The sequence below is a fragment of the Microchirus variegatus genome (assembly GCF_963457635.1).
Source record: "Microchirus variegatus genome assembly, chromosome: 18".
NCBI lineage: Eukaryota > Metazoa > Chordata > Actinopteri > Pleuronectiformes > Soleidae > Microchirus > Microchirus variegatus.
The window spans coordinates 20,199,264-20,226,183 of NC_139819.1; the positions used below are offsets into that span (position 1 = coordinate 20,199,264).

The following is a 26,920-nucleotide window of genomic DNA, read 5'->3' on the forward strand; positions in this document are numbered from 1 at the left end:
CTCAGTCAGATGGATAGATGATCTTAATGGTTGAACTCTACACAAACGAACCTGTACTTGTAACCACTGTAGGTTGTTCTGTATTCTGAATTCAAACACCAGTTCAGATTACTTTTCAACTTCTGCTCGTGGTTTTTTTTTCCCTAGACTTCCCAGACATGAGGAGCTGTCAGCTATCGGATGGCTGCATTCATCTCTTAAAACCCATAAACTTGTGATTATTTTCTGCGGTTATACTCTATGTTATCATTATCATCGTCTCATATGCCAATCTTAGTAAAACAAACCACTAAACAGGACAAAGTATTCCATAAACCATTCAGGTCAATAGATGCAGCTCTACCCTCAAGTAGGTTCTTGGAGTAAGATAAAAGAAAAAGTCTAATCTTTTGGTTTTGTAAGTGAATTTAATGTGTCTATGTGGGCTGGCTTCAGATTCAGTTTGGTGCATAAGATTATCTTAACCATATCTGTAGTTGTGTTATCCTATGTACTGTACTGTACTTCTTGTAAAGAACAAAAACACATTTCCTGAACTTAAACTGCCCAGCGTTTGAAACATTTTCAGACTAAGCCTCACTTGTTAATTTAGGCACATACGTGTGCACCAATCGCTGATGTAGATACACGGTCATGCCACTTTGCCCTGTATTGAATTATACCAAATAAAAGGTATTTTATAGCCTCTTTGATTTGGGATGTGATGCCTTTGTTACTGCTGTAGTTGACAGGGAGTCAACATTGAGCCAGTAGGTGTCATTGAATCCCTAATTAATTCCACTGTCTTTATTTCTCACCAAGTTCACAAGAAACCACTCCAAGAGGTTGAAATTGCTGCCATTACCCACGGTGCCTTGCTAGGACTTGCTTACCTACATTCCCATAATATGATTCATCGGTGAGTTCATTTGTTTCTCCACATGAATGATTCCCCACAGGAACATACAGTGACTTTAACAACAAATGTCATAAGATGAGATGAGACACACTTGTGTTCTCCTGTTATTGCACCATTGACTAATGAAGATGTAAAACCTTTTGTTTGCTCCTTGGGTTTTTTTTTTTTAAATATCACTGTGAGGAGGTAACATCCTCATAATAAAGATTGTATTATCTTTATTAAACAAAGACAATGCTTTGCATCTTCATGTTGTGTGTTGTGTTGTGTTCTTAGTTTCATTTGTAGGCCTGCATCACATTTGACAGAGACTAGTGTCATATTTTGTATTTGGACATAGTTGTCTAATCATTGATTATCTTGCTAATGCCGCCTCTCTTTAACTCTGTACCCTTGTCCAGAGATGTGAAAGCTGGAAACATTCTGCTGACTGAGCTCGGTCAGGTCAAATTGGCCGACTTTGGCTCCGCCTCCATTGCCTCACCTGCCAACTCCTTTGTGGGAACACCTTACTGGTCAGTTTACACATGACACAAGTTGGAGACATGCATGACTACATGTCTGAATAGAAATTGTCATGGCATCATTTGTGAAGCCAGTAATATATGTGGGATTTTGTTTGGCTGGTACACAGATGTGTTTTTCTTTGTAGACTTTTTCAGATGTGCTGTTTTTAAAGTTAATCTAAATAAGTCAGAATGTTGGAAATAGTTTCTAACTGATGAAACATGCACATGCAAGCATGCCTCATGCTGAAGGTGATCATCGTGTTAGATCCAGAAATGATGGTAAACCCACTGTGCTAACATTGTCTGTTTCTCTAAATTAGGAAAAACAGAAAAATGTCTGCACCCTCTACTTCAACAGCAATGATATAGTTATAGCCAGAGTATGATTTGTATTCATTCTACTGCTGTTTGTCTTCAGCTCTACTTGACCTATCAAAATATCCACTCACACACTTGTGGCAGCTTTATAGTCAGTGGAATGATCACACAAACAGCTGAAACAGTGATGGAGCAGCCAACAGCTCAACGTTGTGCCACTCATCATGTTTACAGTAACATAAATTATTCCAAAAGATGGACCGAGTTGCTATCACAGCATAACTGAGTTTTGAACAGGTGTGGTTTGTGTATTTGACCTCATATATGCCAAACTGTGTGTCTTCAGGATGGCTCCAGAAGTGATCCTAGCCATGGACGAGGGTCAGTATGAAGGGAAGGTGGACATCTGGTCCCTGGGTATCACCTGTATAGAGCTGGGTGAGCATACATTTGAATTTTCTGCTAAAGAAAATAATACCAATTGGATCAAAGTAAAGATTTAATTTATATCCTTAGTCAAGCAGAATCTTACTGTGGTGACGGTGGAAAATCTTTGGCACTAAAACATCACGTATCTGTTCTTTTCTACCTCTGTCTTTGCATTCTTGTTTTCTGTTAGCGGAGCGTAAACCGCCCTTGTTCAACATGAACGCCATGAGTGCCTTATATCACATCGCCCAGAACGACTCTCCTGTGCTGCAGTCCAATGAGTGGTGAGTTGAACACCAAACATATTCATCAACTCACAGTCTAAAATGGAATATAAATTCCTGTAGAAGTGCTGAAACAATACCTCCAGTCAGCTGTAAATATTAAAGCCTACACTGATCTGGGCTTAAATATCCCTCTGTTAATCTGGAGGACTTGTGGTCCATGGCGACAGTCCTTGTGCAACGTCACACTCAAAGTCTCTTATGTAATTACCACTAAATGAATCCTGAGAAAAAAACAATACTTTTAATGCTGTATTCCTACTAGTACGAGACTATACCTTTTGCTGTTGCTCCAGTTGTACTCTATCAGGATACAAGCACTGTACCTTTCTCAGTGTGTACAGGTCCAGTTCCAGGTGTACCCTGATAGGGTACAACTGCGACAAAGCATTTGTACCTTTTTAGGTACAGTCTCATACTTTGATTTCTTAGTGTGCAGTATTCACTTCTAGTTGAATCTCACACTTTTCTGTTTGCGCTAGTAACTGGGATGTTTTTGTGTGTGTGTGTACAGACATGTTCTAAATGTAATATGGGAGAACAGCCTGCTTTTTTCTTCTCTTTAGGCTGCTCATAGCCTCACATAACTGTGGATGCTAATAGATTCTCTAGAGAATATCCTTCCAGACATCAAGACACTTTAAGCACTTTCGTTTGGGCCAGTAGGTTTTTTAAAGTCTACTCTTTGCTCTTTAAAAAAAATAAAAATCAATATGGAGCTCAACGGTTCCATGTTTAGTTTAGCTTATAAATAAAGAAACCTGTTAAAGTTGATAATTTCTGCTAATACAGAATAACTAACTAATAAGAATAACTTCAAATGGAAATGGATGTGGTTCTTGTGCTGTTTCAACATAACAGGTGTTTATTGTTGTTTGGAGGGGTCCATTTTAGAAAACCCCTTAAAAAATAAGCTGAAACCAGGCTGACCAGGTCAAGATGAATCACAATATATTACATCTTATATTATAATATTATGGCTATTTAAATCTCTTTTTCGTAATATGAAGAATGGTGACTTCACAACCACGATGTAATGCTCTGTAGCTATTTGATCAATGATATTCTTAAAGAGGACCTAGACCGGAAGTTCCTATTAATGCTGTTTTTTAGTGTGTATCTGCGTCCTTACCTTGTTTATGAAGCCCTGAAGTTTTTGAAACAAACAGTTCAGCCACTGCTGAGAACGCTGTGTTTATTGTAATCTCGGGGCTCAGCGAGATCTCTGAAAATCCGGTAATAGTTACGTATACAGCGGTTCTCCTGAACAGCAGATCGTCCTGCTCTGGGCACTAGTCCGGGCACATCCTGTTGCGTACATTGAACCGCAGAAGAAGAATAACGTCCGTTGTGGAGGTGTTTCACGAGCAACAGTGTCTTCTGACTCTGGGTCTGACTCCGGGTCAAGGTCAGAAAAGGGACTGCGGCGGGGAGTTGTGGAGAAGCTATTTTTAAACACTGTTAAAACAATGTTTTGATAATGAGGAGCAGTGCATCCACCATTCCAGAGGGGGGAGCTGTGCTTCTGAGAGCGGGTGTGCTGAATAGTACTGGCCAATCACAAGACTCTGTCTTCTGGGGGTCAGAGTTCACTCTGAAACATCGCGGCTGACGAACAGCGTCAGAAAAGAGGATTTCAATCGGCTCGTTTACAGCAACTAGGAGGTTTTTGACCATAAAAACAAGTTAATATATGTAAGTAGACCTCCATAACTAACATATATGTGCAACAGGGCCACACTATGTGACCTTTAACTTACAGGTAAATACTTCATGGACACACTCTTTATTATACTACCTGTAGAATATATTTTTTAACCCCTAAGTGCTTTACTAAACTGATTATAGCTCGGTGGGAAATAGATCAGCACAACTCACAGTATCTCATACTGTTCCTCATCTCGACTGCATCCAGAAAATCTGGAAGAACAGCTGCTGTGATTTATTTTTCTTTCTACTGTTGGAGCTCACAATAATGGTCAATCCATCCAACCTTCATCTTCTACCACTTTATCCTCCACAAGAGGATCACAGGGGTGCACTGGTGCCAATCTAGAAAATAACACCGTTTGCTCTTATTTCTTATATTCACCTTTATGTACTTTCATAAATTTGTTCAGAATGGTCTTGAGATTCTAGGCATGCGGAGTCATGCAAGTGTTTTATTGTGTAATTTATTGCAAGAGTACTTATCTGCGTAGCCGTGGCAGGCTGAATGTTGCTAGCTCTCTCAGAACAGCCTCGAGGCATCAGTGGCCTTCCTGTGTCTTCCATCCAAGATCTCAATTAAAATATGGCTTCATTTTCACACTTTGACAGAAATCAAGCCATCAAATAGAGTGAGCTGGGGTCTCTTGAGTCAGAATTTGCGACTGAGTGAAGGGGGCACATGGTTGTGGTATTTTTGGAGGATCTCCAGCAGCCCAAGGCAGAGGCAACATCCCTCCAGATGAGACGAGTAGAGCCATCAGCCTCATAGCTTTCTACTACACAAACACATACACACACCTTTGCTAAGCACAGAGGACACTGATGTAGAAGCTGAGGAGGAGGAGGTGGTGAGCCCAAATGCAAAGAGGCTACTTTATCTACAACAATACATATGTGAGGTTATCCTGATCCTGATTTTTTTAGATCAGAGTCAGTGGCACAGTCTTCAACAGCTCCAGTGACCTATATTTGAGTTGTTCCACATATTTACATAATCTGTACATGGTGCATATACACTGAGGGATTACATCGGATTGTGCTGGTTTTAATTAATTGATATGATACAATGGGACTTAACATAAAACACTATAATATTACTCATCACATTAAGCATACATTGACAGTGAGTGGAGGAGGTGTCAATGACTACTGGCCTATTTTTAGACTGTCTCTGTCATATTTTGATTTGAAATAAACATGTTTGACTGAGAGGGGAAATCTCTGACCTCTGTATCCCTGTCCTCCTCACTCAGGTCTGATCCCTTCCGGAGCTTTGTGGACTACTGCCTACTGAAAATTCCTCAGGACAGACCCTCATCAGGGGAGCTGCTAAGAGTGAGTGGGCTTCTTTTGTAATCCTTCCAGCTGTGACCTCACTTCCTGCCTCAGTTAGTCCCCGAGCCATGCAGATGAGTCACTCCCACCCACCCACAGTTTCCTAATATGCAAACAGATACACGGTGTATTCCTCGAGCACAGGAATCCAACACCCCACTGAGAACTCTTACTTTTTCCCCTTCCATTCATCATAATCTGTACTTGTGTTAAGCTTTATACTGTACAGTGGATCTTAAAGGCTCCATTGAGATTGTCAGTTGGCTGTTCTGTTGTGTGTTTTATGGAAAGGTTATGGCACTTTTAACCCACATATACCTCCTAATTCTGGTGCAAAAGAGGTCAAATAGACATGGTGAAGGCTTTGAAAACAAAACAAAAGACAGTAGCAATAATGTAACACATTTTTTTAATAAATTTTTAGTCTAAGCCTTAAACCTGAATAAGTCGTATTTCTTCGTATAAAAAGTCTTTTTACACCACAGTATTGCCATTCACCTGTTCACACCCATTCAGAGACACACACATTACTTTATATATTTATTATTATATATTTTTGATTTAAACAGCTTCTTTGGGCTTGTCCCTTTAGGGGTCACCATACTGTATCAGTAAACGGCACATCTAAATCCCACATTTATCATATCCATTTACACACTCTCTGCGGTGTTGGGGGGTAACAAGTTACAAAGTAACGGATTACAGTACCAATATTACTTTTTTGGGAAACGAAGTAAAGTAACGCATTACACTAAAAATATCGGTCATTACTTGACTATAGTGTTTGCCTGTGTGTAAAGTTCTGATCCGTTTAAGTGATGTGTGTGCATGCGTGTTGCTTGTGTGTGTGCTTGCCTGGGCACTGTTGTCATGGACATCAATTTGAGTGACGTAGCTGCTGGTGCGAAGGAGGGAAATGGAGATGGATAGCAGGGTGTCAGCAGGGCCCCTGCGGACATGTTGTTACGTAGACGAGTGGAGCCCGGGATCAAACCCCACACTGTCGATATAAAATTACTCCAGGTATCCTGTCCAGTCGTGCCTCACATACACCCTCTCTCTTCAGAAATTCCAGCTTACTCAGAGTTTTGCCTGTAACACATCTGATGAGCAGGTAATCAAATATAATATGTAAAAAAAACAAAAAACACAACTGCTTCTGCATATTCATACTTGATATAAGTAGCAGAGGCTGATGATGCTGACGCTATAATGAGGAAACATCCTGTAGGTATCCTCTAACTGGTTGATGGGACGGGGGATGGCTTTAAAGGTCCATCAGAAAATGGGACAAATCACTCTCATCTCTATTTTCAGAGTGTGATGTCATTCCCCCAGAGTCCTGACTAATATGTATTTAGTCCAGTACTGTGTGTGTGTGTGTGTGTGTGTGTGTGTGTGTGTGTGTGTGTCTGTCTGTCTGTCTGTCTGTCTGTCTGTCTGTCTGTCTGTCTGTCTGTCTGTCTGTCTGTCTGTCTGTCTGTCTGTGTCTGTGCGTGTGTGTCTCTAAATACTAATGACACAAATTATACCTTCATCAAGCCATAGATTGATTCCTTCCATTAGAAAGTAAGTCAGTTTAGTGTAAAACTGTGTCAGAAAGTGTATATTATCATGTTCTGGTCCCGGGTTTGGTGTTTGAATGATGCATTTGAATTGTAGCATTACTAAATAACAAATGTAATAGTTACTGAATACTTTTGAACTTTGTAGGTCTTGGAACGCAAAATAAAAACAAAATCCAGCATAATTATCAGTTGTAATGTAATTAAACATGTCATTAATTTGGTACAATTAAGATATTAGTTAGTGGAAAAAAAGGATTGAAATTATCTGTGAAAATGTAAGTTTTCTAGACTAAGTACAGATCCCATGAAGTTGCTGTAGTCCCAGGTCCAGCTGAACAACGTAGAGGCGCCCTCTAGTGATGGTTGCATTTTTGATACCTATTTAAATATGAGAGAAGTTAATGGCAGTGTCATTTTAGATTTCGTTTAAATCACCTGTAGTTTTCTTAAATCACACTTTTAAATTAACTAATTATTCAATCATTCACTTTTTCCACATCTTCAGCGACAGTAAACACTGCTCTTTTCCCATTTATTTTTTGCTTTCAGGCTTTAAATTATGACTTTCTATAGCAGTTCTAATTATTACTTACAACTAATACAGTTGAATCAGAACAGAAACACATTTACATATTGCTATACAGCTAATAATAATAACAGTAATGGAAAGTTAAACAGCCATTAGCATGTGTTGGATGTTGGAAATTGAAATGAGTTAAAAAACTGAATTAATAAATCCGATTACACTGTACGAAAGTGTAATTTTAAACATCTTTTTTCATCATTTATGACCCAATTAACTCACTTTCTACTTCTTTCTCTGTCCAGCATGATTTTGTGCGTCGGGAGCGGTCGCCGCGCATTCTCATCGACCTTATCCAGAGGACCAAGGACGCGGTGCGTGAGCTGGACAATCTGCAGTACCGCAAGATGAAGAAGATCCTCTACCAGGAGAAACACAACGGACTGATGGGAGAGAGTCAGGAGGAGGAGGAGGTGGGAGAAAGTAATGTAGGGATAAGAATGAAATAATTGTATGGCGTTGTTGAGAATGAAGGGTTAAAAACATGAAACGAGTTTCAGTCCATTACAAACAACACATACGGTAACAGTAGATGTAACAGTTGATATTTTTTATTATCTAGTAATTAGATATTAATCAGTTATTAATCACATGTTTTATTATATTTAGTTTTTTGTGAACGCCACAGTATTATCTCTGTGTATAAAAAGAGAGGACAGGTGTCATCGTTGTTTTACCTGCTGAAGCCTGACACTAAGATGACCTGGACTGAGGCAGTGTGAAAAGTCATGGACAGCAGTGTCATCCTACACCATGTGATGTGGTTCAGAGAAGCCACCACAAGCTCACAGCAACGAGACACCACTGAAGGCTTCACTGACAAAGACTGTCCCAAAAGTTCCAAAGCGTTCTGCTTTCAGGGGAAGATGATTCTAGTGTCTGCGTGTTGCGTTAGACTAAACTCTGTACTTTATAAACACACTCAAGCAGACATATCAGTCAGTCTGATATCAGTATCAGCACTGACACAGGTGAATGATACAAACATCAACAATTGAACAATTAGAGGTTAATGGGCACTTTAGAAAGACTTGTAATCTATCGGCCATGAGTAGCCATTAGAAGTCTGAAGTATGTTTTCTTATTCTCATCTGCACATAACTCTCTGTTGTGACTCACTTGACTCTCTGCACATGTGGATGTCCACTTGCAGGACAGTGAGGCAGCCAGTTCTAAGATGAACAGCCTGGGCAGCAACCACTCCATCCCCAGCACATCAGTCAGCACAGGCAGCCAGAGCAGCAGCGTCAACAGCATGCAGGAGGTGCTGGACGACAGCTGCTCCGACATGACCATGATGCACCCTCAGGACTATGGCAGCACTCTGGACTCCTCTCCGCAGACCAAGAAGGTACAGGTCAGGGGTGGAAGGACTGAATGACAAAAATAACCATCTGTAGCTATCCCAGAATAATAGTAAGACTTAAAAACTAGTGGGACAATTTCTCAGTTGCTCGATGCTAACCACAGGCTCCCCCAGTGTCCCCCAGTCTCCCACAGGCTCCCACAGTCTCCCACAGTCTCCCACAGTCTCCCACCTTCTCCCACAGTGTCCCCTAGTGTCCCCCAATATCCCACGGTGTCCCCCAATTCTCCCAGGGTGTTCCACAGGCTCGCTCAGTCTCCTACAGTCTTTCATAGGCTCCTTCAGTCTCCCAGAGGCTCCTACAGTCTCCCACCTTCTCCCACCTTCTCCCACAGTCTCCCACAGTCTCCCACAGTCTCCCACAGTCTCCTACAGTCTCCCACAGTCTCCCACAGTCTCCCACAGTCTCCCACAGTCTCCCACCTTTTCCCACAGTCTCTCACCTTCTCCCACAGTCTCCCACCTTATTCCACCTTCTCCCACCTTCTTCCACCTTCTCCCACCTTCTCCCACAGTCTCCCACCTTCTTCCACCCCCCCCAGTCTCCTACAGTCTCCCACAGTCTCCCACAGTCTCCCACAGTCTCCCACAGGCTCCCACCTTCTCCCACAGTGTCCCACGGTGTCCCCCAATTCTCCCAGGGTGTCCCACAGTCTCCCACAGTCTTTCACAGGCTCCTACAGTCTCCCACCTTCTCCCACCTTCTCCCACCTTCTCCCACAGTCTCCTACAGTCTTCCACCTTCTCCCACCTTCTCCCACAGTCTTCTACAGTCTCCCACAGTCTCCCATCTTCTCCCACCTTCTCCCACAGTCTCCCACAGTCTCCTACAGTCTCCCATCTTCTCCTACAGTCTCCCAACTTCTCCTACAGTCTCCTACAGTCTCCCAACTTCTCCCACAGTCTCCTACAGTCGCCTACAGTCTCCCACCTTCTCCTACAGTCTCTTACAGTCTCCCACCGTCTCCTACAGGCTCCCACCTTCTCCCACAGTCTCCTACAGTCTCCCACCTTCTCCTACAGGCTCCCACCGTCTCCTACAGGCTCCCACCTTCTCCCACAGTCTCCTACAGTCTCCCACCTTCTCCTACAGGCTCCCACCTTCTCCCACAGTCTCCCACCTTCTCCCACAGTCTCCCACCTTCTCCTGCAGTCTCCCACCTTCTCCCACAGTCTCCTACAGTCCCCCACCTTCTCCCACCTTCTCCTACAGGCTCCCACCTTCTCCCACCTTCTCCTACAGTCTCCTACAGTCTCCCACCTTCTCCTACAGGCTCCCACCTTCTCCTACAGTCTCCCACCTTCTCCCACCTTTTCCCATAGTCTCCCACCTTCTCCTACAGTCTCCCACCTTCTCCTACAGTCTCCTACAGTCTCCCACCTTCTCCTACAGGCTCCCACCTTCTCCTACAGGCTCCCACCTTCTCCCACAGTCTCCTACAGTCTCCCACCTTCTCCTACAGTCTCCCATCTTCTCCTACAGTCTCCCACCTTCTCCCACCTTATCCCACAGTCTCCTACAGTCTCCCACAGTCTCCTACAGTCTCCCATCTTCTCCTACAGTCTCCCATCTTCTCCTACAGTCTCCCAACTTCTCCCACAGTCTCCTACAGTCTCCCACCTTCTCCTACAGGCTCCCACCTTCTCCTACAGGCTCCCACCTTCTCCCACAGTCTCCTACAGTCTCCCACCTTCTCCTACAGTCTCCCATCTTCTCCTACAGTCTCCCACCTTCTCCCACCTTCTCCCACAGTCTCCTACAGTCTCCCACAGTCTCCTACAGTCTCCCATCTTCTCCTACAGTCTCCCAACTTCTCCTACAGTCTCCTACAGTCTCCCATCTTCTCCTACAGTCTCCCACCTTCTCCCACAGTCTCCTACAGTCTCCCATCTTCTCCTACAGTCTCCCACCTTCTCCCACAGTCTCCTACAGTCTCCCATCTTCTCCTACAGTCTCCCAACTTCTCCCACAGTCTCCTACAGTCTCCCACCTTCTCCTACAGGCTCCCACCTTCTCCTACAGGCTCCCACCTTCTCCCACAGTCTCCCACCTTCTCCTACAGTCTCCCATCTTCTCCTACAGTCTCCCACCTTCTCCCACCTTCTCCCACAGTCTCCTACAGTCTCCCACAGTCTCCTACAGTCTCCCATCTTCTCCTACAGTCTCCCAACTTCTCCTACAGTCTCCTACAGTCTCCCATCTTCTCCTACAGTCTCCCACCTTCTCCCACAGTCTCCTACAGTCTCCCATCTTCTCCTACAGTCTCCCACCTTCTCCCACAGTCTCCTACAGTCTCCCATCTTCTCCTACAGTCTCCCAACTTCTCCCACAGTCTCCTACAGTATCCCACCTTTTCCTACAGTCTCTTACAGCCTCCCACCTTCTCCCACAGTCTCCTACAGTCTCCCATCTTCTCCTACAGTCTCCCAACTTCTCCCACAGTCTCCTACAGTATCCCACCTTCTCCTACAGTCTCCTACAGTTTCCCACCTTCTTCTACAGTCTCCCACCTTCTCCTACAGTCTCCCAACTTCTCCTACAGTCTCCTACAGTCTCCCAACTTCTCCCACAGTCTCCTACAGTCGCCTACAGTCTCCCACCTTCTCCTACAGTCTCTTACAGTCTCCCACCGTCTCCTACAGGCTCCCACCTTCTCCCACAGTCTCCTACAGTCTCCCACCTTCTCCTACAGGCTCCCACCGTCTCCTACAGGCTCCCACCTTCTCCCACAGTCTCCTACAGTCTCCCACCTTCTCCTACAGGCTCCCACCTTCTCCTACAGGCTCCCACCTTCTCCCACAGTCTCCCACCTTCTCCTACAGTCTCCCACCTTCTCCCACAGTCTCCTACAGTCCCCCACCTTCTCCCACCTTCTCATACAGGCTCCCACCTTCTCCTACAGTCTCCTACAGTCTCCCACCTTCTCCTACAGGCTCCCACCTTCTCCTACAGTCTCCCACCTTTTCCCATAGTCTCCCACCTTCTCCTACAGTCTCCCACCTTCTCCCACCTTTTCCCATAGTCTCCCACCTTCTCCTACAGTCTCCCACCTTCTCCTACAGTCTCCTACAGTCTCCCACCTTCTCCTACAGGCTCCCACCTTCTCCTACAGGCTCCCACCTTCTCCCACAGTCTCCTACAGTCTCCCACCTTCTCCTACAGTCTCCCATCTTCTCCTACAGTCTCCCACCTTCTCCCACCTTATCCCACAGTCTCCTACAGTCTCCCACAGTCTCCTACAGTCTCCCATCTTCTCCTACAGTCTCCCATCTTCTCCTACAGTCTCCCAACTTCTCCCACAGTCTCCTACAGTCTCCCACCTTCTCCTACAGGCTCCCACCTTCTCCCACAGTCTCCTACAGTCTCCCACCTTCTCCTACAGTCTCCCATCTTCTCCTACAGTCTCCCACCTTCTCCCACCTTCTCCCACAGTCTCCTACAGTCTCCCACAGTCTCCTACAGTCTCCCATCTTCTCCTACAGTCTCCCACCTTCTCCCACCTTTTCCCATAGTCTCCCACCTTCTCCTACAGTCTCCCACCTTCTCCTACAGTCTCCTACAGTCTCCCACCTTCTCCTACAGGCTCCCACCTTCTCCTACAGGCTCCCACCTTCTCCCACAGTCTCCTACAGTCTCCCACCTTCTCCTACAGTCTCCCATCTTCTCCTACAGTCTCCCACCTTCTCCCACCTTATCCCACAGTCTCCTACAGTCTCCCACAGTCTCCTACAGTCTCCCATCTTCTCCTACAGTCTCCCATCTTCTCCTACAGTCTCCCAACTTCTCCCACAGTCTCCTACAGTCTCCCACCTTCTCCTACAGGCTCCCACCTTCTCCCACAGTCTCCTACAGTCTCCCACCTTCTCCTACAGTTTCCCATCTTCTCCTACAGTCTCCCACCTTCTCCCACCTTCTCCCACAGTCTCCTACAGTCTCCCACAGTCTCCTACAGTCTCCCATCTTCTCCTACAGTCTCCCAACTTCTCCTACAGTCTCCTACAGTCTCCCATCTTCTCCTACAGTCTCCCACCTTCTCCCACAGTCTCCTACAGTCTCCCATCTTCTCCTACAGTCTCCCACCTTCTCCCACAGTCTCCTACAGTCTCCCATCTTCTCCTACAGTCTCCCAACTTCTCCCACAGTCTCCTACAGTATCCCACCTTTTCCTACAGTCTCTTACAGCCTCCCACCTTCTCCCACAGTCTCCTACAGTCTCCCATCTTCTCCTACAGTCTCCCAACTTCTCCCACAGTCTCCTACAGTATCCCACCTTCTCCTACAGTCTCCTACAGTTTCCCACCTTCTTCTACAGTCTCCCACCTTCTCCTACAGGCTCCCACCTTCTCCCACAGTCTCCTACAGTCTCCCACCTTCTCCTACAGTCTCCCATCTTCTCCTACAGTCTCCCACCTTCTCCCACCTTCTCCCACAGTCTCCTACAGTCTCCCACAGTCTCCTACAGTCTCCCATCTTCTCCTACAGTCTCCCAACTTCTCCTACAGTCTCCTACAGTCTCCCATCTTCTCCTACAGTCTCCCACCTTCTCCCACAGTCTCCTACAGTCTCCCATCTTCTCCTACAGTCTCCCACCTTCTCCCACAGTCTCCTACAGTCTCCCATCTTCTCCTACAGTCTCCCAACTTCTCCCACAGTCTCCTACAGTATCCCACCTTTTCCTACAGTCTCTTACAGCCTCCCACCTTCTCCCACAGTCTCCTACAGTCTCCCATCTTCTCCTACAGTCTCCCAACTTCTCCCACAGTCTCCTACAGTATCCCACCTTCTCCTACAGTCTCCTACAGTTTCCCACCTTCTTCTACAGTCTCCCACCTTCTCCTACAGGCTCCCACCTTCTCCCACAGTCTCCTACAGTCTCCCACCTTCTCCTACAGGCTCCCACAGGTTCCCACAGTCTCACATACACACAGTGTCCCAGTGTGGGCCACCCTCACACCTTCATGTCAGTCAAACAGAAAGACAATACGTGATTAGAAACAGTAAAAAAGGAATGTTTTAATCATGCTACCACATCTGATATTAGTTGACAAGTGTACTCATGAAATGTAAATGCTGATTGGCTCAGTGATTTCATTCAGCTTTTTGGGAATATCTTCTAACATAGACACCATTAATGTGATTATTACTTTTTTCTTTACCAGAAATGTCTCTTATTTTCTCTCATCTGAAAAGATAAAGTAATCATGAACTCTTCTTTCCAAAATGCCGTATACCTTGATTCATGAACACTTTGCAGTAATGACTGCACACACTCGAGATGCTCTGTTGAAAACATTTGCTGGGTTTCTCTCGTGTTTTCAAGAGTCAGTGTAATCCCTTCCACCCTGAAACCATGGAAACCATCCACTCACTCACTGTTTGGCAGATTCCTTCAAGTTCATGGCAGACACTGTTCCCACTCCAAGAACAAAGGCTATGTACACATGTCAACAAAGCTTTACACACACACATGCACATAAATAGAATCACACACAGGTCAACACAATGCCACTAACATTGTCACTGAATATTGCATATGATGGAGATGTGTGCAGAGAGGGCTGTTACTGCTCTGCCAGTCTCTTTGTTTCCTGACAGTTCTCTTGATGAACAGACAGTTGCTGTGTTGTTTGAAAGTTCAAGGTCTGAGCGGAGAACAAATGAAAGTGACACACTTTGTCGCTTTCATTTCTGATGAAGATTTCTCCTCAAGAGATTCCAATATTTCATCGCCAGCTTTCCTGAAAACGATTGATTTTCAAATTCTGATGTGTGGGAATTCAAGCGTTGGCATTTCATCTTTTCGTTTGGCCCAGTTTTTACACATGCTGAAGCTTATTTTTTATATTTAGATTAACATTAATGGACATTTTGTTGTTTTAAGTTGCACTACTGCAACCATGTTGTGTGAGTTAAAATCCACCTTCATTGTCTCGCCATGTTCACTTCAGCACCATAAGAGCAGTATGTTGTGTTTCATATAGGACCATCAGTTCAACTGGGATGATGGGATCCACAGAGACCACAGACCAGAGCTGAGACCGGCTTCCTCTGACAAGAGCAGTCAGGCCCACAACTACAGGAGCCAGGGCCGCTTTGCCACCATCAAGTCAGCCTCTCTGGTGAGTCCTCTGTTTATCATGTTTTTAATGTGGCATAATGGTTTAGGGTCATTCACGTTCACTTCTCCTGTGATCGCAGCATTTACTGAGCTTTTACACTGTATGCAAAGAAAGGGAAGTGGCTTCAGTTACTGTTTTGTTTTGTTTGTTTCTTTTCTTGCTTCCTTCCTTTCTCCATCTGTGTGATCGTGTTTTTTCTACCTCTGCTTGTCTCTTTGTTTCAGCTCTTCAGTTTTCTCTTCCATGCTTCTCCATTTCTCCACTCTCATGTCTTTCACTCGCCAGTACGCTTTGCACCACGACCAATTCTTTTCTATTTCTCTCATTCTTACTTTTGATTATACAGCATTCTCAGATCTAACTTAATATTCTTGTTGAGGGGAGTGGGATTTTCTCTCTTTTTCTTTTATATGGCTCCCTTTCTCTCTCTCTCTCTCTCTCTCTCCCTCCCTCCATGTCTGTTGTCAAGGAAACCAGCTCTAGTAACTAGTAAGTAGTGTTGTGAGTAAGCGTGTGTGTGTAAGCGTGTGTGTGTTAGCGCGTGTGTGTTTAGCCATCCATAACACTGGTTATAATTGTGAGTCCTGTGTGCTGTCAAGTCTTAAACCAGACATCAGACAGTGTGTGTGTGTGCGCGTGTGTGCGCGTGTGTGCGCGCGTGTGTGTGTGTGTGTGTGTGTGTGTGTGTGTGTGTGTGTGTGTGTCCTTGACCAGTGCCTTTCACCACTGACAGTCTAGGGCTGTGTGTATATTATTCTGCTGAAATAATCTTGGAGAATTCTTAGTTTGAGTTAATCATAAACAGTCATAGCCTAATAAAATGAGCTCATACAGACATTCATCATATCTGAAAATTTGTATATCCTTCTCTCTTTCTTATTATTGCCCTATCGAGGGAAACAGTATGTCAGTATTTCTCCTCAGAAACCTTCACACAAAGCCTTGACACAATTTGAAAAGAAGCACCTTGTGAGCCCAGGTGACTGAATCTATGTTTACTAGATTTAACCAAAAATAATGATTTTAAAGGTTTGGATTTTTCATAGCTGACTTTTTATTTCAATCTATTTTGTCACCTTTTATTCCTTATTATTATGAATGAATAATGAATGAATTTATAGTTAAGTCATAGCATATTAAGGTTACTGTATTGGCAAAGGGAATATAAAACTCTCTGATAAAAAGATCTTCTGGTACTTTTTTAAGGTGAATTGGCAAGTGCTATTTTATGCTATTTCTGTCCATCTAACTAATAGAAAGAATGAAGAATCATGATTATGGGGGCGAAAACTTTATTTTAATGTAAATAATGAGATAGTGATTTTTCAAATCTGTCTTGGACTGTTGTGGCATCATGTAAACCAAAGCATCTCAATGGTGTGATAATGCTGGTCTTCGCTGCCAGAGAGATGACATCATCTTTTTCTGCCGAGCGCAGATGTCCTCAGATTGGCCTCGACTCGCTGAGACTGGAATCAGCAGGTAGACAAAGAGAGAGGGAGAGAAAGAGAAGGATAAGGGATTCAGATGGTGACAGGTCGCAAGAGAAGGGAGAGAGAAGGAGAGAAAATGTCATAAACAAGAAGGACATATTAAAAAAGGAAAACACAGATGCAAGAAACGAGGTGTGATGGAATTAAAGAGTGTATAAGCGGGAACAGGTAAAGACATGGTGGGGGACACAGGCAGCATATATCCAGATAGAGAAAAACAAAGAGCAGTGCAGAATCCTCACTGACAACAAAGACGTTAGTTTGGTGAAGCAAAAATGGGTGAATTGGATTTGTCACCTCGAGGTGACATGAAGCAAAGTTGTAAAGCATGGGAGAGAAAAAAGAGGAGAATAGAAAAGTGAAAAGAAGGTTGAATAAAAGATTATGTGGATAGGGCAAAAAAAAAGCAAGGTGAGAATTGATCAAGGCAGATATAAGTGAAGGATGAGGAGGGACGCAGCGAAAAGAAGTGGGAGAAAGAGTGAGTTGAGAGGGAGGGCAGGGTTATTATAGGTCAGATGAAGCTTAAGGCACCATGAGAGACTATTTCCCCTCATCTGCCACTTCACTCATATTAAAACATCAAAACTTAGAACTCATAGTCATATATTTATGCTACATAATAATACAGGAGAAAAAATGATTTAAAAGACTGTGTCGGTACATTGCTCAAACACTATGGTTAAGCCAGACACGCCTCTTTTTACATTTCCACCCCTTTTGATGTACGAGAACATTGAGCCCTCGACATGATGTTGATCTACAGGAAATCAGGTTCTGCAGAGGCGTTCAGCTTCCTCTCTTTAGACAGATGACTTCCCCGTATGTTCCTATACATCTGCAGCAGCATTTATGCCAAAAAGCATGTCAAGGCTTTTCTCACTGTAATGAGTGTAGTCCTCTGTGTAAGCCTCTTCTGTCTTCATTCTGTCTGGGTGGTGACCTTGGCCTGTTCTCTTAAATATGTTCACTCAAATCATAAGATGAAATTTAAAAAAAACAACTTCTGTATCAATTCATGTAGAATTTTCTTTAAAAAGGCCCTTATGGTGTTACCAGCCAGAAGCATAAATAACCTTTAATTAATTAACTCACAGATTGTTTCTTTGAATTGCTTTCAATTCAACACTAAGATCATTCAAATCAGACAAAATAAGCAAGTAACCAGCTGTTTAATTCCCACTGATCTGAACATTCACCTTTTGCCTGCATGCCGCCCTCCAGTCCCTGAATATGATCTCCTTTCCAGTGGCTGAGCCTTGTGTGAAAGAGGCCATCACATGACGTGACTTGGCCCTTTGTGGTGGCAGCGTTCAGCGAGGTAGCAAAGCAACTGACGGAAGGATTGGGAGCTTTCTGTTACAGTCGGGGTATTGATTCGCTGCAGATTATGAAGGAGTGGAGCTCAAACTATATCTATTTCTAAGACAACGTGACATTTTCCCTCTCTGTGTTGTTACTTAACCTCATTATTTAAATTCTTTTGCTGTCTAACTCTCTCCCATTCACTCTCAATCTGCTGTTTCTCCTCTGCGATGGCCCCCTCCTCCCCTCATCTCTCTGGCTTCTTCTCTCTAACCCCCTTCTCTTCAACTTCTCTCACTCTTTGTCAATGAGGTATTCATGTGACCCACCTGCTGTACGCAGCTTAGCGTTAGCCTGACTGAAGGGCCGCTCTGTGCTCTTTTTGGCCTGCAGAGTTGGCCTGTCTCATTCATAGTTCACATAGTTAGTATGTGTGTGTGTGTGTGGGGGGGGGTCCTCCTGGTCCAGTGATGGGGGGGGGGGGTGGCTCAGAGTGGCAATCGGAGCTCAGACAGGGTTCTGTCAGGCATAGGATGCTGCACAAGGTTCCTGGATGCTGGTGCTCTTGGCTAAAGTCGCCATCATGTTTGGCCTGAGGAGCTCAGGGGGAAGTTATGAGAAGATGCGGAGCGAGTACTACCTAGATGTGGGAAACCCTTTCTGTGCTCAGGTTGGTCTTCGATATAGGTTTCTGTAAAAAAAAGATGTTTCTGTTTTATTGACCTCCTCCAAGGAGGTATATGTTTTCGCCGCAGTTTGTTTGTCTGTCTGTCTGTTAGTGACCAACATAACTTGAAAGGTCACGGACGGATTTGGATGAAATTTTCAGGAAATGTCCGCAATGGGACCAGGAACAAGTGATTGCATTATGGTCCGTACGCAGGGCAGGCTGTATTTTGTAGGCATGGAGGTCTGCACTCTCTGAATGCTTTTCTAGATTACTCTGGTCTTATTCTGATCATTGCCTTAAATTAAATTGTATCCAATGGTATAATAAATCTATCTATGGGATAATATATATATAACGGATATCAGTGCTGATCCTTGTCTGGATCTCTCTCTTTGATGACTATGTGTGTGTGTGATGGTCAAATCAAAGAGCTTTTGTTCACCAGAAGGGACCTAATATCATTTATTTATATATAGTGTGTGTATAAAGATATATACACACACTAGCTTTTCAAGTAAGGTCGGCTTTTAAGATAGTTTTGTCATTGTAAATGTAGAATGAAGGATAAAATCTTGATCTCTGATGTATGTATAACGTTAATGATACGTTGTTGAGTGATTGCAGCCGTTGACCTGAATGAATTGCGTTTTCAGCTCTTCTTTGAAAGGATAGAATGAAGACATTGTAACTGCAGATACACAAAGGAAGAGTGAAAGAAGTGTCTGTGTTTGGATCCATTTTGTATTTTAAAACTCTTTAATCACTCGTGTGTGTGTGTATGTGTGTTAAATAACGTGTTTTTTCCTGGTTTCATTGATCCACAGGTGACAAAGCAGATCCACGAGCATGAGCAGGAGAGTGAGCTGCGGGAGCAGATGTCGGGCTATAAACGCATGCGACGGCAGCACCAAAAGCAGCTGATCGCCCTGGAGAACAAACTGAAGGCCGAGATGGACGAGCACCGGCTCAAGCTGCAGAAAGAGGTGGAGACGCAGGCCAACAATGCCTACATCGAGCTGGAGAAGCTAGCAAAACGCCACGCTGGGCAAACTGACAAGGAGGTGGGATTTTTGTTGGAGTTAGCAAGAGGTTGTATAAGTGATTTCACAGATGATCACAGCAGACAACAGTTGGGATAAGGTTTTCTCATGAAAAGCAAGAGATTCAATCATGTTTAAATGATTACAATTCTGTAGCTGCAGGAATGTTTGTTTCAAAAGTTGAGGGAAGTTGGTTGGTTACGACGACATACACTGCTGCAGTGTTGCCACCCAACGACATATGAGATGAAACCCAAAGGCAGAAAGCAGTCTGAAAAAACAAGCTGCGTGTGATTAGCACCAGCAATGGAGATATGAGTCTATCGACTCATGTAGAAAAGTCACATTTCATACTCTATGTAGCCGTCACTGTTAAACCAACTGTTGGTTTACATGAGTGATACATTTGAGCAAGTTTTAATGTATTAATCCAAACCACTTTTAAATAAATGTCTATGGTTTAACCAGGAAAAGAGAGCAATAATAATCCAAACCAGCCTACAACACCTTAAAATGGTCATATTATATTTAAATAGGGTAAACATGAAAAGGTTATTAACCACAGATGATTAATTTACTCATTCTTTTAAAGATCCATGTTTTTTTTGTTTTTTTTGTTTTTTTAATCGTGAGAACAAGGAATAGTTTTCACATCTTTTTGTCCAAAACCCAAAGATATTCCATTTACAATGATACCACATGTTAAATAATCTCATTGGAAAAGCTGGGATCACAGTCATACAGCATATGACGACTGTAGCCCATTTACAGATAACAGCGGCTCATTCCTGTGTCCTCAGATGAAGACGACGTTGGCGGATGAGAAGAAGTTCCAGCAGCAGATCGTGGTGCAGCAGAAGAAGGAGCTGACCACATTTCTCGATAATCAAAAGAAACAGTACAAACTCTGCAAGGAGAAGATCAAGGAGGTGTGCTGTGTTGATTCTTTTCTCATGGTCCTGTGTGCTGTTGACTGTTCAATCAGCCCTCCTCCTCACAAACATGCTTTTGGAAGTTGTGTTGAGTCACCCGGCCTACTCACTATGTACCTACACACACAAGGAAACGCAGTTACTGTATGTGCAGCTACGCTCTTAAAATGGAGTCAATGTGATTCACAGTTTTTTTCAGTTACAAGATAAGTGACCAAAATGAGGTCAGTACTGTTAAAAGACAGAAAAGTCTCTGGCAGGGAGAGATATTTCTCACCAATTGAGGTCTATAATGGAATTAGATGCCACAGAGAGCGTGGGATAAAGCTCATGTGTTAAGTGTATTAGCCAGAGTTGTAGATGACCTTAAAGCCCATGAAAGAGAAGGAGAATCTATTCCGTAGAGGGATAGATGTGGATGTTATTATATTTGAATGTCAGCTGTAGTTTATGTTTATGCTCCAACTGACCTTCTGGCATCATTTATAGTATATTATACTAAAATGTAAATGTAAATATACATGAGCACAAATGTCAGATAAATCTACCAAACACAGTAATGCCCTTAATAAAATTCTCACCACCCGTTGTCCCACGATTCATAATTTCTCCTTTTGGAATGACCCCCTCTTTTCAGGAGATGAACGAGGACCACAGCACACCGAAGAAGGAGAAGCAGGAGCGTCTGTCCAAGCACAAAGAGAACATGCAACATTCCCAGGCAGAGGAGGAAGCTCACCTCCTGGCCCAGCAGAGGGTTTTCTATGACAGGAACTGCCGTGCTTTCAAGCGCAAAGTCATGATTAAGAGGCACGACGTGGAGCAGGAACAGATCCGAGAGGTGTGGATCATATCAATATATTCTTCATTGCTCATTTAGTTGATAGATATCCAAGTTTATTAAGTTTGAATCAAAGTTATTGGTATGAACAGAACCAATTTGAGTGGAAACAACAGCATGTCCTTCATAACGACACCCATTGTTCTTCGATCTATTAACTGTAAGCAGATTATTCTTTCAGAGGAATGCAAGGCTGCAATGTCATAATCTGAAAAGCTGAAAATGTGAAAAGTGGGAAAATACACAAGCAGAACACCAATACAAATGTGAATAAAGTTCATACTCTTCCACTTTTTTCTAGGAGCTGAACAGGAAGAAAACCCAGAAAGAGATGGAGCACGCCATGCTGATCCGCCATGATGAGTCCACACAGGAGCTGGAGCACAGGCAGCTGAAGACCCTGCAGAAGCTCCGCATGGACCTGATCCGCCTGCAGCACCAGACCGAGCTGGAGAACCAGATCGAATACAACAACCGACGTGAGCGAGAACTCCACCGCAAACACGTGCTGGAGCTCAGGCAGCAGCCCAAGAACCTCAAAGTGAGTCAACACTGGAGTTTATACATATGCTGGTCATTGTCATAGCAACGTAGGACGTAGCTTAGATGGTGCAAGAGAAGTAACATCTTTTGATAGTTTTTTATGTAATGCAATGATGAAACTTGGATGTAAGATATTCAGTGATGCTTAAACACATTTATTTGATTTGAACTGGTGCAGTAGCCATTTTCTGGCATTTCTGGCATATGTGCCTGTTTTTGAGATCAAACATAAACACAGATATTGAAATAGTGATGTAGTAATAATAATAATAATAATGACGAATACTGACAGATTGAAATAGTAATGTGAGCGGGAGCAGATGTAGCTCTTTGAGTGATAATCATTATATGGACAAAGGTATTTGGCCACACCTCACCTCCAATGAAGGACAATCGTAATCATCAGCATACCAAGACATTTTGGACAATGCTATGTTTCCAACTGTGTGGCAACAATCTGAGGAAGGCCCTTCTTTTCCACCATGATTGTGCTCCAGTACAAAGCAATGACTATCAAGACATTAGTAGAGGAGTTTGTTGCAGAAGAAGATCCCTGACCTTATCCCCATCCAGCACCTTTGGGATGGACTGGAACAGAGATTGCGAGCCAGGCCTTCCCGTCCAACATCAGTGTCTGAAAATCTTGAGGAAAGTCTTTGAAGAAGTGTAGAATCGACTTTCTAACTGCATCTCCCTCTCTGTCTATGTTCTCTCTACCAGGCTTTGGAACTGCAGATCAAAAAGCAGTTCCAGGACACATGCAAGGTGCAGACCAAGCAGTACAAAGCCCTGCGCCACCACCAGATGGAAATAACGCCCAAGTCCGAGCACAAGGCGGTGCTCAAGGCCCTCAAAGATGAGCAGACGCGCAAGCTGGCCATCCTGGCTGAGCAGTACGAGCAGAGCATCAATGAGATGATGGCCTCACAGGCGGTGAGTCCAGACAAGTTAACAACACCAGCAATGATAAGATGTTCTCATAAAAGCACAAAGACATTCTTTTAGATCTCAGAAGGATATTATGAATCATACTTATGCTATCTACTCATTTGTCTTTTCTGTGTCTAATGTCATTCTCTTGTTCCTTGAACTTTTCCTCACCCTCATTTGCATGTCTTTCCCTCCTCCTCTCCTTTCTGTGTCCTGTCTGTCCTCCATCCTTTAATCACTGTGTCCCTTCCTCTCCTTCCTGTCTATATTTCTGTCTATTCCATCTTTCTCTCCCTCTGTGTACTTTAACCGTACCCGACCTCCCCTCCTCTCTGGTCGGCTGTGTCAGCTGCGTCTGGACGAAGCCCAGGAAGCCGAGTGCCAGACCCTGAGGCAGCAGCTGCAGCAGGAGATGGAGCTGCTCAATGCCTACCAGAGCAAGATCAAGATGCAGACCGAGGCGCAGCACGAGCGTGAGCAGCAGAAGCTGGAGCAGAAGGTGTCGCTGCGCCGGGCTCACCTGGAACAAAAGGTGTGATGAAAGAAACATGAGATCTACACTTAGTCCTTTTTCTGCAGGCATCACTGATCAATACACAAGTGTACAACCACCTGACTGTATGAAGTGTTTCCATTAGCCCAGGGTCAGCCCTTTATCTTTATACCAGAAACACAATGAACAAACTAAACTTCTTTTAACTAAGGCTACAAAGTTTTTCAATGAACTCGGAAGGGCAGGGAGTGGTGAGGGATGTTCATCATGCAACATACATCTTCACCAATAAGTATAGTACACTATACCTAAGTATATTCAAATTAAAGATATGATAATCAATAAAAGAATGTGGTCATATATATGAACCAGACAACCTCCAAACACAGGAGTCTCAGATCTATGCAGTGTGATCATGTCACACATGAACAGAGCCTCAGTGTGTGTGTGAGTGTCACGTCACCTTATTAACTAACTAGGTTTTTTGGCATTTAACTCATTAAAGGATAGTGGAGATGTATTATCATTCATTTGCCCACAGCGATCGTCTTCTGCTTAAGAACAGAAGAGAAAATAACTAGAGCCTGTTCTGAAAGCACAAACCAACAACCTTTTCCCTTAGTAATAATTATTTCTGATTATTGAATAAAGATAATCCCCTTAAATCAATATTTTGAGATCTTCACCAAACTGTGCCTGTTCATACATATTCAAATAATGATCGCTGCATTATTTCTCAAGAAATATCACACAACAAATGTCAAACAACACTGTATCTAGTAAATGAAGTTAAAATACAATTCTGTAATCCCTAAAATAAATCCCTTAAAAGTCTAATCCTGCTAGACCAGAACAAAAATCCTGTCTCTGCTTCAAAATCCAAAAGTCCCTATCTGACTGATAGTGAATTATTTACAGCTAATGTTGATTCTTATTTAGGTTATCTATGGAGCCTTTTTCAGTGTGAAGTGTACAGGTCAACAGTTCTGCAGCATCTTCATGTGTCAGTGAACAGGTCTGGATGCAGATTTGCTTCCACCTCAGCAGGCTGCACACACTGGCATGAGAGGACACACACACACACACACACACACACACAGATTTCCTTCACCACAGGTGGTGATGACAGTGGCATTGCCTTCCTGCAGGGAGCATGCAACCATGTCTCTCCCACGCACACTTTCCTAATGGTGGAGAAACCTCTACACGAGCGTATTGTTCTATTATTACCACACTGTGTTCTCTCCTTTTTAATAACATGCTGATTATAGTTATGTATTGTTCTTAATAGGTTTTCTTTTGTCTATAATCTCACATCAGCTTTAATCTGTAGCTGTAATGATGAAGCAGGATCAGCAGTGACAACTAACTTTCACAATATTTTTCACATATTACCACGTATGTGTTTCCCTGTAACTGTTCTCATAACCTGCGGCACTGACTTGTGATCAGATTAAAATGGCCAAATACGCCTCCATCCCAAGTGACCAACGTCATCGCCACAGTCTAGTAGACAACACTCCGACAACAAAGAGTCATTCTAAACGCCGCCGATTCAGCTCTGCTGGCTTCAGCCAGCGTAGTCTCTGTCGCCATCTCCTGGTTGCGTTAGTGTCTGTGCTGTGGGATCAGTATGATGTCATGGTTTAAGAAGCACTATTGTCCTCCGGTAGGGTTCATGGTTGGTCAGAGTCTGGAGTTTTCTGTGCATGCTCAGTGGTGTCCTGCGCAGAGCACTTTGTCTGCACCTGTGTGTGTGTGTGCGCGTGTGTTGTGTGTGTGTCTGTGCTGCACAAAACATAACAATAAGTTGAGTTAAGCTTCCAGGTTTACAGCATCATTCATTGATGATATGGACAAAGAGACGATGAAGAGCCCTGCACCAACTCACAGGCTCTGTGATAAATGCATATATGTTTGTTTTTTCTTATTAACCAAATCGAATCAAATACTATTCATTGTATTATTGTATTGTACAAAAAAGTGCTGCATCAGAATGAATATAAACAGCAGATCTGCTCTAAAAACACATATTAAAATGTTGTTAAGACCAGATATAGTAAGAAAAGCTAAACACAGTAAACACAGACCAAAAACTGCAGTACAGTGCTGAGTTGTGTATGAGATGATGATGTCATACATTTGCTCGCTCTCTGACGTCTGCCTGAAGATCAGAGATTGTGTGATGGTTCATTTAGAAACATTTTCCTAATGTGAAAAATAATGATAAATAAAGTCTAAATCAAGCCCGATATATCTATCAAGTCATTGTAGACATATGAACACACTCACTGACTCATTGATAAATGTGTGTTTTGAAACAAAGTTTGAAATGAACATTGTCCTGTTGCATTTGGACATTTTATATTATATTATCTTTAAATAACTAATGAGGAGAATTCATATTTTACTTTAGAACTTTTTTATATTTATTTCACTTTCCTTTAAGGTCTTCCATAGAAAACAAAAATACAAGCTTCTCTTCCAGTCTCTTAACCCTGAGTATTCCCTGTGTTTCCTGTCTTGTGTGCAGATTGAAGAAGAGCTGTGTTCCCTTCAGAAGGAGCGAACTGACCGGATCAAACACCTGCTGGAGCGTCAGGAGCGCGAGATCGATTCCTTCGACATGGAGAGCCTGCGACTGGGCTTCGGGAACCTGGGCATCCTGGACTTTCCCAAGGACGACTACAGATGAGGAGCTGCTGCTGCTGCTGCTGGTCATCCCTTCTCCTCTGCTCTCTGCTGACCTGACCTGACAGTTCAGGTGTTTACACAGAAAAATATCAGCTCTGATGAAACCGCACTAGTGTGTGTTTCCTGAGCCAAACCTCAACCCTGACTGTCCTGGTGTCAAGATGACAAAACATATGCTGGATGACTTCCTGTAGTTGTCACGTTTTTGTACGAATAACGACGACGTAATAGCCGAGTGTTTCATGTTTCTTGTGAAATACAAGAGACTGAGGGAGAGGTGGAAATTGAGGAGAGTTGGATGAGTGAAATCGCTCCACTGACCTTCCACTTTTAGCTGTTTTTCTCTCTCATGCATTTGTCTTTTTGGTCTGGAGCGGTGCAATAACAACAACAAAAAAGATTGTTCTGCACTGCTTCTCTCAACACTTTGATATTTTGCTCATCAGGACATTTTTATGACAATAATTTTGAGAGACAAACATCACAGATGACATAAGTATAGAATTAAACACATGTGATTACTGAGGGGAGGGTGAAATCATGGTTTCTCTGCACTGGCAGCCAATGTGAATATGAATAATAATAATAATAATCATAATACATGTGACTCCCAACTAGCACAAAGGGCTTCGTTTGTGGGGGGGGGACTTGTACTTTGTGTATAGAAGGATTTATGGAGAGCTTTTACTTATTTTCGTATTGTATTTTACCGTCACTCATATCAAACAAAATCATTTTTAAAGACGCTTTTTTTGTCCTCCCTGCTCCTCAGACAAATATTTGAGATTCAATCAACAATCAACAGGATTTTCAACCTTTTTTGTTGCTTTTTGGGGGGCGTGCTACACAACTTGAGAGG

General features: G+C 43.4%; 1 protein-coding gene across 1 annotated transcript in view; it reads left to right on the forward strand.

The window, feature by feature from the left end:
• taok3a (TAO kinase 3a) overlaps positions 1-26,224 on the forward strand; it is a 38,656-nt gene extending 12,432 nt beyond the window's left edge. Inside the window, exons 6-20 of the mRNA XM_083904894.1 lie at positions 802-898; positions 1,300-1,413; positions 2,072-2,163; positions 2,345-2,438; positions 5,402-5,483; positions 7,880-8,047; positions 8,788-8,985; positions 14,983-15,120; positions 19,413-19,649; positions 20,429-20,557; positions 21,198-21,401; positions 21,703-21,942; positions 22,665-22,877; positions 23,224-23,406; positions 25,901-26,224. Coding sequence (XP_083761020.1) covers positions 802-898; positions 1,300-1,413; positions 2,072-2,163; positions 2,345-2,438; positions 5,402-5,483; positions 7,880-8,047; positions 8,788-8,985; positions 14,983-15,120; positions 19,413-19,649; positions 20,429-20,557; positions 21,198-21,401; positions 21,703-21,942; positions 22,665-22,877; positions 23,224-23,406; positions 25,901-26,062 — 2,351 coding nt within the window. The 3' untranslated portion in view covers positions 26,063-26,224. The remainder of the gene's footprint in view (positions 1-801; positions 899-1,299; positions 1,414-2,071; positions 2,164-2,344; positions 2,439-5,401; positions 5,484-7,879; positions 8,048-8,787; positions 8,986-14,982; positions 15,121-19,412; positions 19,650-20,428; positions 20,558-21,197; positions 21,402-21,702; positions 21,943-22,664; positions 22,878-23,223; positions 23,407-25,900) is intronic.
• Positions 26,225-26,920: the final 696 nt, after the last annotated feature.